Consider the following 15,917-nt stretch of genomic DNA (forward strand, 5'->3'; position numbering starts at 1 on the left):
TGTGCTCGAACTGTAAGGGGGCCGGCAGAGGCAAGCAGAGCCCGCCCCCTCTCTCTTCCTATTGGGCTGTGTGAGGACTACAGGCTGTAGCTCTGCGTCTGCCAGCTTTGCAGCTTGAGCGCAGCTTGACTCGCCGGCTGCTGAACGGGGATGCTCCTTTTTAGTATTATTACTGGAAATATTGTTTTTGAGGCAGGGTGCAGCATTTAAAGCCTCCGGAGAATGCATGTGTCAGCCGGGACCTGAGAGCGCAGAGGCGGACTGACTTCACAGCATCGTAACGCTCTGGTTACATTTGGACACGTTTGTCGAGTGCGTCTTCTCCTCAATCTACCTGCTTGCGCGCGTCTGGACCAGGAAGCCCATGGAGGGATGTAGCGATGCTGTGCTCAAGGAGAACGAAAACTTTGGTGTCGACATGTGTGATCCTGAGCGGCATGACCAACATCGTGTGTCTCCTGTATGTAGGCTGGATCACCAACTATGTGACCAACGGGGGTCCCAAAGTTGCGGAGAGCAGCGGCGAGGCCGACAGAAAGTTGGAGGAGGACAGTAAAGGGGAAACGCTGAGGATTATCGAGAGGCTGGACCGGCTGGAGAGCGTCGTCAACGAGCACATCAAAGGTCAGCACAGCGCGGGGTTGTTCTGGTGAAAGTCAGAGGTTAGATTCTCATCGAAATGAGTTTCCTACTGTCTAGGAATATTATACATGAATTGTTCTTATACTGAATACATTGGTCAATTCATCTGTTAGTTGTCCTTTAACACAATGGATTGACAACTATTTAAATAATCAAATTAATATTAGCAGACACTCTCAAGCCAAAATTCGAAATATTCACTGCTCCATCTTTTAAAAAAAAATTGAAACATGAATATATTTTGCCATAAAACCTTTGGTCAGATAAAGTGGTCCCCTGGGGCTCAGGAATGTTGTGATGGGCATTTCTGTACACTAAATGTTTACAGTTAGAAGAATGATGAAAATAACAATGTGAAAGCACCTGTGAGCCGTAGTGGTCCCATGATTGGTTCACTTCAGGTGTTTGACGTTGGGAGCCTGATCAATGAAGCTCACAACACAACAGAAACACTTTTCAAGGGACACTGAGAAGTGATGCAAAGGCTGCGACGTTTGTCGTTGTCATGGTTTGTTTGGTTGGTGATAGCATGATTCGCATGATTCGGATTTTGTAATAGTAAGCAAGGATCGCTGGAAGATCTGCCCATTTTCATTGGAAGTCGCAGTTTATTTACTTCATGCACCACTGAGCAATGGGCGGCGCCTCCAGCGCAGAATCCAGTTCTCTTTATACATCCAGAGCGGCGGTCGAAAAGTCCAAAAAATGACCTCCTAACGTCTATTCCTAACCACTTTTCCTTGACCTCTATGGAAATCGTCATGGGGTCAAGGAAAGATGTGAAGGAGAATTCATGAGGAGTTAGGAAAAGACAACCGTGGTGTTTAGAGGGTACATCCCAAGTCTCTTAATTGCATCCCTGTTTCCCTCACTTGTGTCCATGCAAGGAAAGAGGAAACGAGGAAATATGTTTTAAGAGACATGAGACGTCCTTTCCTCAGTTGCGTCACGTGAAGCGACGTTGGTTTCTGATGACGGCGGCAGCTGGATCAGCTGTGATCAGCTGTCAGTCGGCTTTAACAGCTGGAGAGACTTTTGAGAAGTTTGTGTCTGTTCACATGATCACTGTACTTAATAATAGTAACTAATAAAGACACACAGTGATCATCACTGTTGAGGTGTTGCCTCTCTGTAGCCTGTTACCTCTTTAACAAACTGTTCTGTTTATAAGCGCAGGATCGATTTCTACCGACGGAATGCTTCTGACTTATTTATTACTTATTTGCGTCTATACGTTTTGAAATTCAGATTGTGACGTCATTATTAATTAACCCAGAGTATGATTATGGTTTCTTTTGAACACTGGAATTAATTCATTAGGCTCCTTGTTTCAGATTCAATTTCAATTAAAGCTGCAAGCAGCGATGTACGGGCCCTCGCATCCTCCCGCACGTCGGGGGTACTGGCGGGATGCCGGCAGAAGCGGCCATAAATATCTGCGAGCATCAGACAGCGAGCCCACAAGTTAAGACGTATTTTTAATGCTTGGACTGTGTGACACTGGAAATTATGTAGTGCAAATATTTCACCAGTTCCTGTATCCATTATGTGGCGCTAGAGAACACGCGCAACAATGCATTATGTTGCTCTATATCAAGTATAGACAACATTGTGTAAATCCAATTCAGTGTGTCACATAACGCTGTCTTCCTGTTGACAGTAGGTGGCACTATGACTTTAAGTGGAAATTGGCTCATAGACATCCTCAGGCCGTGACTATTATCAAGTATGGCAAGTTTGGGACAGATTTGAGCAAGTCCAGTGGAGTTATATAATGGCGAATCACGTACAATGGCCGCCACGCCACGGCTACGCCATTCCATCAAACTTAAAGCTTTGAGTAACTTTAAATTGCAAAGGTCTTTAGATTATACTGACTAAATTTTAAGTGGATCTGACAAAGTCCCTAGGAGTAGTTTGTTGAAGTATAGAGACTAGAAATCATGGGGAAAATTCACACAAAAATCAAAATGGCCGACTTCCCGTTAATTTTAGAGCATGGTCCCAAGATACTTATTTTTAAGTCTTCATGTGATACATGTGCCTACCAAATTTCATACATGTAGGTCAAATGTAGAGCTGGCGCTGTGTTTTTGAATATTTGTAGGGGGCGCTATCGAGGCAATTTGAAAGGGTCAAGCCAAAAAGCCATATGAAATATTTATTTCCATCACCTATGACACCTGTGCAAAGTTCCAAGGCTTGTTGAGCATCCTAAGCCACAGAAAAATAAGCTTAATTTTTAATGGCGAATGACGCGTTGCCACGGCAGCAGCTTTTAACGACAACTCACAATATTCATGATGAAGCATCATCATTGTCTTACAAATTACCTTACCATATTTGAGAGTGATCTGGGCAACTTCCTAGTCGAAGTACATCAAAGTATAAAACTTGTCATTTCCTTGTGCCAGTAGGTGGCGCTATGACTTTGTGAAAATGTTGGCATGGAAATGTGTTCAGGCCTCGACCAGCATCATGCAAAACAAGTTTGGGGCAGATTGAATAAAGTACCTTGTAGTTACAACAACTTCCTCTTTCATGGCGAACGGCACGAAATGTGCCTGACATGGGCGCCACATAAAACGAAGGTCGTTCAATGTCAGTACACCATTTCAGTAACTTTTCATCATTAATGTCTTTAGATCATCTTGACCAAATTTGAAGTTGATTGTATAAATTCTGTGGGAGGAGTTCGTTAAAGTACAATGCCTGAAAACAATGAAAAATGCCTCAAAATGCAAAGAAATGAGAGTATTACTGCATCGCCCCCTAAAGGTTGTATGGAATAAAAATTTGAGGGTATGTTACAGGACACAATGTGAACATATGCTAAAGATTTCGTGATGATAAGCCACATGGTTTTGAAGTAATATATATTGCTGTAGAAGGCCAATTCCTCATGAAATTCATTGGTCCATATATTCTTAATGCAATAAGCTATCAATAAACGTTTCATAACTTTTGATGATAGATATCCAATAATGATTCACAGCAAGTTTGGTACCAATCAGACCCAGGGTCTAGGAGAAGTGATTTATTTATTCTTTTTACAAAATTCAATATGGCGGAAAATTTTGGTAGGCGGAGCTTAGGGTCCCAATATTATTTTTTATAGAACTCATTCAGTTGCTCATGTCTGTAAAATCTTAAGTAATTTGGACATACGGGCTGTCGGGTCTTGCCTTTCCAACTTCTAGGGGGCACTAGCGAGTAATTTTGTATGCTCGAGCATTGGACCCATAAAATATAAAAATTTTCCGCAGTCCTGATATGCTCGCCAAATATGGGGAGGTTTGGGACAAGACACATACCCTTAAACGGTTTTTCAACATTGGGTATAATAAGAAGAAGAAGAAGAATTCCTACAGATACAATAGGGACCTCGCGGACCCAACGTTGTCGGTGCTCGGGCCCTAATAATTCTTACAGATACAATAGGGACCTCGCGGACCCGACGTTGACGGTGCTCGGGCCCTAATTATAAAACTCATCGAACCCGACACTCACGTGACTGAATGGAAATGATGATAGTAATGTAAAAAGTGTTTCATTTCTCCAGCTCTCTCTGACTTTAATTGTATCCATAATAAAAGTCATTGAGGGAAATATCGGATCATGAAAAGACAAGGCAAGTTTATTTGTATAGCACATTTCAACAACAAGGCAATTCAAAGTGCTTCACATAAAACTATTAAAAGCATCAAAACACAAGGCAAAAGAAAAGTAGATTTAAAAACAATTAAAGCTGCAAGCAGCATTGACCGGGCCCTCGCACATTCACGCACGTCGAGGGTACTGGCAGGACTCTGGAGGACGCTGCCGTGCGTTTCTGTGACCATCAAACACTGCGTGCATGAGTTAGATGATATTTCCTGCGTCGACCAGCAGCGTAACAAGATCGCGTTGACAGGTCTTAAGCCTCAAATGTGTTGAGGGTACCTCCAATACAATCATAAATGAAAGCCTGTTAAGATCATCAAGAAAATGAATGTGCGTGAATGCGCTTCAGTGTTAGTAACATAACAGACTGTCAGTTTACTGGGATGGGGTTCAACTCCCTGCAGTGTCCTGATTTTATTTGGACTTACATGAAAGTTAAGAAAACAGTAGTATCATTTGCTTTTACTTGAACACTTTAATTTAACACCGTTTTCTTTTTAAGCTCTTCTGTAACTTTAGACTGTTTTGTGAAGCATTCATTGTGACATTTAACCTGATTCTCGTGTAGAAGCTCTGGACAGATCATTTATACTAATGTCGACTGATATGGTTTGGATAACCTACTGTTATCTAACTTTTGCTCTCCAAGCATCTTAGTTTGCACATATTTAGATCAGAGAAGTCTTTTTCTCATGGTGTGCCCACAAACCCTTCTAATAAGTTCAGTTTGGGCCGCTGTATTTATAGAATCCTGCTTACGTCCGTGCTTATCAGTAGGTGGCGCTATGACTATGAGTTAATATTGAAATGCAGAAGTCCTAAAGTCATGACAGTCAACAACCATGTCAAGTTTGGGACAGTTTTGACAAAGTACAGTTGAGTTACAACAGCTTGATGGATGATGGTGAACCATGTAAAATGGCTGCCACACCAAATCCACGTCGTTTGATGACACCTAAAGCTTTTAGTAAATTTCAATCACGAAGGTCTTTAGATTGTTCTGACCAAATTCTAAGTTGATCTGATTAATTCCCTAGGAGGAGTTCGTTAAAGTAGAGCGCCTGGAAATTGCACAAACGACACGAGAAATTCATACAAAATTCAAAATGGCTGACTTCTGGTTGGGTTTAGAGCTTAGAGCCCTAAGACCTTTTTTTAAGTCTGTATGTGATACACCTGCTTCCCAATTTGTATACATCTAGGTGAGACGTACTGCGAGGGCTGCATCGTTGAAGTTTTGTAGGGGGCGCTATTGAGCCGACTTGCCTCTCTGAAGCATTAAAATCACATCAGATAACTCCATTCACGGTTTTAAATGTGTGTGACGAGTTTCGTTATGTTTTGAGCATTTTTAGCCCCTCAAAAACACCTTCATTTTTCATGGCGAAGAATGCGTCGCCACGGCAACAGCTTTTCACGAAACAACAAGCTTTGAGTCACTTTTCATCACAAAGGTCTTTAGATTGTACTGACCAATTTTTAAGTTGATTCGATTATTTCCCTAGGAGGAGTTCGTTAAAGTGCAGCGCCTGGAAATGACAAAAACGACACTAGAAATTCAAAATAAATTCAAAATGGGTGACTTCCGGTTGGGTTTAGAGCATGGTCCCAAGAGACTTTTATTTAAGTCCACATGTGATACATGTGCCCACCAAATTTTGTAAATCTATGTGAAACGTAGTGCGAGGGCTGCTTCGTCGAAATGTTGTAGGGGGCGCTATTGAGCCGATTTGCCACTCTGAACGAATAAAATCATATTATATAACTACATTTTGGGCTTGTAATCTGCGTGCAGAGTTTGCTTATGTTTCGAGCTTTTTTAGCCTCTCAAAATGACCTTCGTATTTCACGGCGAAGACTGCGTCGCCACGGCAACGGCGTTTGAAGAAACATCAAAAGCTTCATGAACTGGCATTATGAACTTCTTATATTTGTGTGGAAGTAGTTTGATGTTGATCTGATTTACCTACTCAGAGAAACAAGGCAAAGTATAAAGTCTTTAACTTACTGTTACCAGTAGGTGGCGCTATGACTATGATTAAAAATTGGCCTGCAGATGTCTTCAGGCCTGGAGTCTAATCAAACATGTGAAATCTGGTAAAGATCTGATGATGTGGAGTCAAGTTACATCAGTTTATTCGTTCATGGCGAAGGATCGAAATTCGCCGAGCCGCCACGTCGCCGCCCTTCGATAACTTCTTACAATCTTCACAATGAAGCATTATCAAGGTCTTAAGGCTTTCCTGGCAACATTTGAGAAGGATCTGATTAATCTGTGAGGAGCAGGATGTCAAAGTACAAAACGTACAACTTCCAGTTGCCAATAGGTGGCGCTCTTACTATGATTCTAAATTTTCATATAGATGTGTTCTGAGTCAGGATGATATGACATATGAGAGATTTGGAGCAGATTAGACAATGTACGGCCGAGTTACAACAACTTCCTTTTTCATGGCGAATGGTGTTTTTTTGACGCCACGCCACGGATACATAGTACGATAACTTTTTGATCTTTGAATAACATTTCATTGCCAAGGTCTCAAGAGCATACTGACTAAGTCTGAAGTCGATCGGGTTAAATCTCTAGGAGGAGTTCGTTAAAGTATGATGCCTTGAAACGGTCCAAAAACGTCATACACTTCAAAATGGCCGACTTCCTGTTTGGTTTAGTGGAAAATTCCAAGAGGATTTTTTGTACGCCCCATCACGTTCCACATATCTACCAAATTTCATACAGCTAGGTGAAACCCAATGTTGGGGCTACTCAATAGGGGGCGCTAGCGAGCCAATATTTCAAAACGCAGCTGGACACCCCAATCAGACTGCAATTTTCACAAATTCTGGCTTGCGTGCCAAATCTCGAAAACATTACAGTATCCCAAGCACCTCCTTTTTGCGACGAAACATGAAAAATAAGAAGAAGCGGAATAATAAACATTACGATTACAATAGGTCCTCCGCTCTGACTACGTCGGTGCTCGGGCCCTAATTACGATTACAATAGGTCCTCCGCTCCGACTGCGTCGGTGCTCGGGCCCTAATTAAGAACATTCATTGAAACACTAAAAAGCAGTGTAAGAAATAAAATACAGTAGTAAAATGCAGAAAAGACAAATCTTTCTAATAACTGAAGAAAGTTGTTTGTGGTCCTTTTGTTGTTCAGACTACAATGAATATATATTTAAACCAGATCAGAAAACTAATCAAATATAAACTAGAGTTTAATCTGATCTGTCTTCACTCTGGTATGAAACTCCAGTCAATCACTCAGTCAGTCCGATCAGCTGCAGCGTCCAATCACATAACTGATGAATTACCCGGCCCGGACACGGAAAGGATTGACAGATTGATAGCTCTTTCTGGATTCTGTGGGTGGTGCATGGCCGTTCTTATTCGGTGGAGCGATTTGTCTGGTTAATTCCGATAACGAACGAGACTCCGGCATGCTAACTAGTTACGCGGCCCCGTGCGGTCGGCGTCCAGCTTCTTAGAGGGACAAGTGGTGTTCAGCCACACGAGATTGAGCAATAACAGGTCTGTGATGCCCTTAGATGTCCGGGGCTGCACGCGCGCCACACTGAGTGGATCAGCGTGCACCCGCTGAACCCCACTCGTGATATTAGTCCATTTTATTTTTTAATTATTACTTTCACAGCTCAGGGATGTTCGAGCAACCTGTTTGTGCACTTTCTGAAGATTGTTTGCACTGTGAATTTGTCAGTTCCGTTTTTGAATAAAGGGTTGGAAATTAATGCTTTTTAGTTTTTTATCCGATTCATCGATTAATCGAACAAATAATCGACAGATTAACCGATTATTAAAATAATCGTTAGTTGCAGCCCTAATCCTCGCTCATGGCTCCTCAGAGATCCCTCCTCACTCCTCGATCCTCGCTCCTCAGAGCTAAATAAGAGCTTTGGCACGGCTACGCAACTATGATGCGACGGTGAATGTCACTGACATAGGTCTGCCATGGAGAAACTACAACCAAGAAGGACTAAAACATGATCCCGTGAAATCTATTACTCTGTTGCATGCAGGCTTTATAAAGCTGGAGCTGAAGACTATGACTAAGTTTGAAAGTGAAAATATGTGGGAAGGTGGAGATATAAAGAAGCTAGCCTACCAGAGGCTACATTAGCGGTTAGCCGCGTAGCATTCTGGATAATGTAGCTGCCAGACTTGAAATTATTATTAAGAATATATATCTCTGGTTCTACTGCATTGAGTTTGATTACATTACAGTCCGTGATGTGGGACAGCAATGGTTAAATAGTTCAGAGCACTTACAAAAAAATATATATATATTAAAATGTTTTAGTTGCAGAATAATTATCAATTGACCAATGGATTAATCAACTAATCACTTTCATTTAATTAGGAGACAAAAGTTTTCATAAGTTATGAGAAGGTCACTGTAACACATTTTGTTCCCACACAAGCATTTCTGGTTATTGGTAGTTCATTATAATGCTAAATTGTGGTTTGGTGTGATGTCCAAAGTGAGGAGAGCATCAAATCCATTGACAGTTAGTGTCCCATATTGATGCATTATCATCCTCCTTGGCCAACTCTTCAAGTTCAACCTAAATTCAGAATTCTGATTGGGTCATTTGTCGAACAACACAATTCAGGTCAGAATCACAATCAGTTTTATTGGCCATGTATGCGTACACATACAAGGAATTTGACTCCGGTTTCCACAATGCTCTCAACGTACAAACATAGAATATACAAATAAACAAGAAACATATAAGAAATAAAAACAAGGACATTAAAGACAACAAAGTAGAACAGAGGTAAGCTTTAACATTTCAACTTTTAACTACTATGTACAGTATAAATATATATCCCAAAGTGTATATATGAACATAAAGAAGAACAACGATGACAATAGAATTGAGGTTTTAGTGCAGAATGGAGATAATAGTGCAGTATGTCTGATTACGTGTTCATCAGAGTGACGGCCAGGGGAAAGAAGCTGTTCCTGTGTTTGGTGGTTTTGGCGTACAGAGCTCTGTAGCGCCTACCAGAGGGGAGGAGTTGGAACAGCTTGTGTCCAGAGTGTGAAGGGTCTGCAGTTATGTTTCCTGCCCGTTTCCTGAATATGGAGGTGTACAAGTCCAGGATGGAGGGCAGGCTGGAACCAATGATCCTCTCTGCAGACCTGACAATCCGTTGTAGGTCCAAGCTGGACCAACTTGTACACATCAATATGAGAAGTCATACTCTACCAGAAGTGGAGAGGACGTTCATTGATCAAATGATTCAGTGATACACACACTGGACTAGTATTCCTCCTGGGTTGTGCATGTGTTAATCATGTGTTAATCATCTCCCTCAGAGCTGTACGTCAGTCAGTCAACACATATTAAGAAGTGGGACAAAATCTTCCTTTATCTTCTGCTAAATGGGACAGTGCAACTCACTAACTGAACGAGGGATTTAAGAGAAATATGCACTCACCGATATGATTAAAACAGGAGTGTTCTCCTTCAGTGTAAATAGAAAGCAGAGAACGATGTTCCTTGGAAAAGATCCAGCATCCATTTTCAAGTTTCATTTAAGAACATGCTGCTAATCAGCTTTTGAGAGGGAACATTTAGAAGTTGACACTCACAGGCATGGATATAATCTTTACCTTAGCAGTGCATGGAGTGAGTGTATTTCTTTCAATTTAATACAGAAATGACAAGGCTTTTAATCATACATTTCAAAACAAAACTGTGACATTTTTTGTGTGACATTTTTGCCTTTACGTCAATGATCAGCGTGTGAACACTTACTGTAAAGAAGGAAAGTGAAGCCAGTTTTGAAAGACATAAGATCTGAGACTTCAGACTGGATCACTAGTAAAATGGTGCTGATGCTTGACATAATTCAACAAGGAATACTTGAGCAGTACTTTCATAGAAATTATTTTTAAATTAATGGGCATTTCACTTATCAAACAGACGGCAGCAGGGCCACAATTATTTACCTTTTATGTAGTTATTTAACCTCTGATCATAAGTAGTTCAAATGTCTTTATGTGCACAGCTTTTAAGAGTGAACATAATCAGCATTTTTACAATTGCAAACGATGATATTCACATAGAACAGTTGAGCCAACCAGTTACTGCTTTCAGACACTTCAAGTACCTGCATTCTTTGGTATTGTATCAGTTGCTCAGGTAATAAAGGGAAGTAAAATCTATGATAAATCCAAATGTGAACAAAGCCAGCTGTTCGATCACAGTGTCAGCCTTCAACAGGGGGCCCTCTGTTTCCACTCTGGATGGGGATTGTCAAGTAGTGTTGTCCTACTGATTCAGCATCAGTTTCTAACAAGTGGGAAAAGATGAAGAGAAGACTTAATCTGTCTCCCTGTGGTAAAGGGTGAGCTGTAAATCTAAGAAGATGCAAACTTTTATACACAGCTCTATGTGCTGATTTACACTACCATCAGTATTTTCTAATGCAGCACTTTGGATTTTCCCAACTGTTCAAAGTGCTGCCCCTCTTTGTGCTGAGAGAGGTTGGTATGATACAAAGCACACTTATCATTAGCATGGAGAATGGCAGACTGATGGTGTACTGAACTGTTCAGAAGCGCTAATAGAATCTGCATCGGCTCCGAGCTTACAGCGGGTGAGTAAATTTAGCTGCCGGAGTGCTTGGCACAGTCCTCTCCTCCACTCTGCTCAGTCCTCGGAGCTGGTGCCAGATTACATTATCAGCCAGAGGCTGATGTGTTTATGTGTTTATGCTTCGTCACTGGTACAAAAAGACCAGACTGCAGGTTTGAATAAGAATTATACAACGCTAGGTAGGCAGCAGAGAAAATATAAACTAGTGGAAGCTGACTCAGTCGGTTCGTAATGAATTATCTAAATGTTCCTGTACTTAAAAAAAAGTACAATGTTCATGATGGGACGATTTAGAATTGTATCACGGAAAAAGCACTCACAATAAGTCAATCCTGGAGAATTTCCATTATCAGGCTAATCGTGAACTTTTTTACAGAAAGAAAGAACAGAGACACACAATGTTGATATTTTTTTAATTTAACTATCCTTTATTTATGAAAGGTAACCTCATGATTTGATTATATTATTTAACATTGTATTTCACAGAAAAAAAAGGATGTGATTCCAGTATGTTTTAGCTCCATTTTATGAGTTTCAAGCCTATTTTGATGATGGGTGATGTCGGCAAATTAACTCAAACAGTTTTCTGCTGCTTCCCAAGACTAATCCAGTGTTTCCCTTTAACGACCATAGACTGTATAAGATATGGACGTAGTCTCCGTGACGTAACCCACAGGTTTCTAAAGCGCCCGTACAAAGCTCAAAGTGGTTCTGGATGAAGCTCAAAGTTTATTTCTGCTGTAAATTTAAGCATTTTAACTTTAATATGATAATATATAATTTCTCAATGGAATCTAACCATGATGAAATCAATTTTGAGATATTGTGATACACAATTAAATTGTCTAAATTAATAACAAACATACTAAATGATATAATAAAATTTCTCCAGAAATGTGACGTAACAGATTTTGAAGGAAAATTGTTATCACACCTTACATTGTCACTCAGTTCAATGCCATTAGCAAATGTGTATGTATGGGGAAAAAAATACTTTTAATTCACTTGAAAGTGTTACATTCTTATTTAAATGAAAACATACTTGGTACTTGTCTTATGTCAAGTATTACATTCACACAGTACAGAAATAGACTTTTCCACGTGGTTATTTTATGTAGACTATTTATTTATTGAACAACCAGAAAACTTGCTATACCGTGATATACATCTTTATGGTGATATGAAATGACCTGTATCGTGCTGGAAGACTTTGGCCGTATCGCCCTGCCCCAGCTTTAAGTGCCCATTGGAAGAATTGCAGTTTTTGGCACTTTTGTGTTGGCTTGCTTTTCCGATTGTTAATTACCTACAATATAGGTAGGCCTGCCACAATCATGATGAACCTGGAGTGTCCTCAGTGCGGGGGGTCTGCGGTGATGTGGGAATCCCACCGTTTACCGTCTCTGTACTGCGTTTGTTTGTAGTCGTAGCTCGATGGTTGATTCAGAATACTACATTGGTGGGAATATAAGACAACTGATTACAGCTGTCACAGGGCATGGTGGAGGACTCAAGCGCAGACCAGGCAGAGTAGTGTGAAAAGGGTATATTTAATGAACATCAACAACTTAACGGACACAATGGGGAATCCATGGACGAGACGAGGCGGTTAAATCCAGCAGGGTAGGCAGTGAGACGGGAGTAGGACAAAATCCAGCAGGGTAGGCAGTGAGACGGGAAAAAGGACTAGCCGAACGGGCGGGTAGACAATACAAGGATCTGGCAAGGAGTGACTGAGGGGCAGGAGTTTAAGTAGGGGGAAGAACAGGTGAGAGGAGTTGTGCTGATGGGGGGGGGGGGAAGTGCTTGATTAGTGATCAGAGGCAGGTGAAGGGAATAGGCTGAGGGAGTGACTGACAGGTAGAGTGAGGAGGGTAGAGAAACACAAAGACACACAGAACACAGAGGCAAAGCCTAATCGTGACAACAGCAACTCTTTCTTTTCCAAAACAAAACCTGCTTTTGGAACACAAAAACACATTTCAGTGTAGTCCAGTTGGGAAACATACCAGAGGGGAGGAGTTGGAACAGCTTGTGTCCAGGGTGTGATGGGTCTGCAGTGATCATACCTGCCCATTTCCTGACTCTGGAGGTGTACAAGTCCAGGATGGAGGGCAGGCTGGAACCAATGATCCTCTCTGCAGACCTGACAATCCGTTGTAGTCTGTTCCTGTCCTGTTTAGTGGCCGATCCAAACCACACAGAGATGGAAGAGCAGAGAACAGACTGGATGATGGTTGATTAAACCAGAATCAGCAGCTCCTGAGGCAGGAGGAGCCCCCCCAACACCGTGCTGTGGCAGTGTGTTGGGGGGCTCCTCCTGAAGTCGACTGTCATCTCCACAGTTTTGAGCTTGTTCAGCTCCAGGTTGTTCTGACCGCACTAGAGGACCAGCTGTTCATCCTCCCGTCTGTACGCAGACTCATCACCATCCCTGATGAGGCCAATGTTGTTTCGTCTGCGAACTTCAGGAGTTTAACAGACGGGTCCTTTGAGGTGCAGTCATTGGTGTAGAAGAGGGATTCCCAAAGTGTGGTGCAAGCTGCCTCTAGGGGGTGCGCGAGAGGAAAAATGTAATGGTGGTCTAATGGTGTAATAATTAATATTAAATATCATTTTTTTTAAAATGTTCACAAAATAAAAACATGAATTCTAAAAATTCCCTTCGTAAGATTTCAATTTAAAATTAAAAACTGACAATTTAATAAATAAATGCACTTCAGCTCCTGCCGCCAGACTGTCTTTTACGTACACACTAGCTAGCCTAGCTTGTGTAGCTAACATCAGCTAACAGCTAACTTCATTCATTCAGCAACATTCATGCAAATATGCTAAACTGGCTGAAATTGGGGAAACTGTCAGGTGGGACATCTGAAGCTATCAGTCATAAAAGAGGAGAGGGACAGAGAGAGAGAGTGAGGAATCAGAGGCGAGAGAAATGGAGAGGTGCGTTGGGGAGAGACGGAGGAGACCGAAAAGCACATAGGCCCATCACGGAGTCGAGGTGAAAAAAGAGGAAACAAGAGTGAGCATCAGACTGGGAAAGAGGAAATATGATGAAGATGATCTGGTCTGGGCTTCACTTGGATTGGCAATGATTGCCCAAAGCCACAGTGCGTGGTGTGCAGTGAGATTCTGGCTAACAGCGGTCTGAAGCCTTCTTATTCACGTCGCCACCTGAACACCAAGCATGCCAGTGCAAGTCAAAAGCCCCTTACATTTTTATATCGAAATTGGAGGAGATACAAAACAGCCCAAAACAACTGCAGTCTCATTCATGTGTTGGGTCTACAAAAACCGCACTACGGGCTTCATATCTGGTCAGTTACAGAATAGCAAGAAAGGGGCTACCTCACACAATCGCCGAAGACGTGTGCTTGCCAGCTGCCAATGTAACCGCTATGTCAGTGGTTCTCAAACTTTTTCTGTCACGCCCCACTTTGGAGGAAGAAAAATGTTCATGCCCCACCGCCCCAACAAAATGGTAACAAAATGGTTCATGTTGAACTATTATTGAAATAACATTTTGTGACTCCTCCATCTGTGCTTTTTCAAATAATAGAATAAAGAAAATTGTAATCACTTTCAAGTAAACCAGATTGCTCCATCAGACAAAAACAACTACATTGTGCAATCCCTATGTTAGAACAATGCAAAAATGTTCTCTTTGTGCATAAAATAACTAATATTTGGCAAAAAATGGCTTATTGTGGCTGCAATTAACCTGTTTTGCACTGAATATATTTTTCAAGATAACAATAACGTGCAACCTGTGCAAAACAAAACTAAATGAGTGCAGATACCAGGAGAATTTTATTTTAAATATGAGCTTTAAAATGTAGCATTCTGCTGTACTCTGAGAAGAAAAGAAGAAAGACATTTACTTTAAGCAAAAAACTAATTTATTAATCAGTATTTCAGCTCTATTATTATTAACCTTTAAAAGTTTGTCATATAAAAACAAAGATAGCAAGAGTAGCGAGAACCATCGCCTGTACAAGTGATTTTTTTTCATTGAACCCTGTTACTGTATGGCTTCATATTAACTTCTACTGTACAGCTGTTAGGATTGTGGCCTATCTTCTATTAGTAATTAATATGCATTCAATCCAGTTAAATTATTTAAATGAAAATGATAATCTACTCTGGCTAAGGTAGCTTATCAAGAGTGAAATAATAGCTGTGATTTAACTGCACGTGGGACTATTAGTACTCTGGCTGTGGTCATCACAGTGAACAGTGTGACATTTAGCATACCCTGCTTTATCAATGTATTTAAAATACTGTGACAGTGGGAAGCTGTACTCGCATATGTTTTTACCTCCACCTGTATCCAGGCCCAGCTCCTTCACATCTCAGCCCTGCGTCAAGCTGCGCTACACAAGCAGATCCGCCGGTGTTCGGGTTTAACGTTATAGAGTGACCGTGTGAACTGAACTGGAACATGGGGGGCTGCATGTTTGACGAACATGACGAATGACGAACGTTAACAGTCGACAAAGTTCCGCATGCAGTGGACGTTAACTTCACCCAGCAAGTCTGAACTGTAACGGAACATAACGTAACTTAAACTTTAACGGAGGGAAAGACGGTGTAGACATCTTAACGCTGATTGGCCAAGACTCGACACGTCACATCAAAGATGTTTTATTGTGAAGATCACAAGGTCACCTTTTCTGCTCGTCTCACTCCAACCTGAGAAACGCTGGCTGGCCAGTTGACAAAAAAAACCCAACCCCAAAGAAAACCAACTCTATAGATCTACAAGATTCACGTGGATGATATATTTTGATTCAAAATGGCGAATTTCTCCGAAAAGCGACAAGTTTGCAGGTATGAATAAAGTTCTTGATATAAAAAAATTCTGCATTTCCCTCTGCGCCCCACCTGCAATACCGCTGCGCCCCACTAGAGGGGCGCGCCCCACAGTTTGAGAACCACTGCGCTATGTGATGCAATCTGCCTCTGAGCCTGTGCGTGTGT

At 41.4% G+C, this 15,917-nt stretch overlaps 1 protein-coding gene across 1 annotated transcript in view; it reads left to right on the forward strand.

The window, feature by feature from the left end:
• Window positions 1-377: 377 nt before the first annotated feature.
• LOC306698837 (polypeptide N-acetylgalactosaminyltransferase 18-like) overlaps window positions 378-15,917 on the forward strand; it is a gene marked incomplete at its 3' end in the record, with an annotated part of 185,059 nt that continues 169,519 nt past the window's right edge. Inside the window, exon 1 of the mRNA XM_079163323.1 lies at window positions 378-624. Coding sequence (XP_079019449.1) covers window positions 381-624 — 244 coding nt within the window. The 5' untranslated portion in view covers window positions 378-380. The remainder of the gene's footprint in view (window positions 625-15,917) is intronic.

Source organism: Pholis gunnellus (assembly GCF_910591455.1).
Source record: "Pholis gunnellus genome assembly, chromosome: 7".
Taxonomy (NCBI): domain Eukaryota; kingdom Metazoa; phylum Chordata; class Actinopteri; order Perciformes; family Pholidae; genus Pholis; species Pholis gunnellus.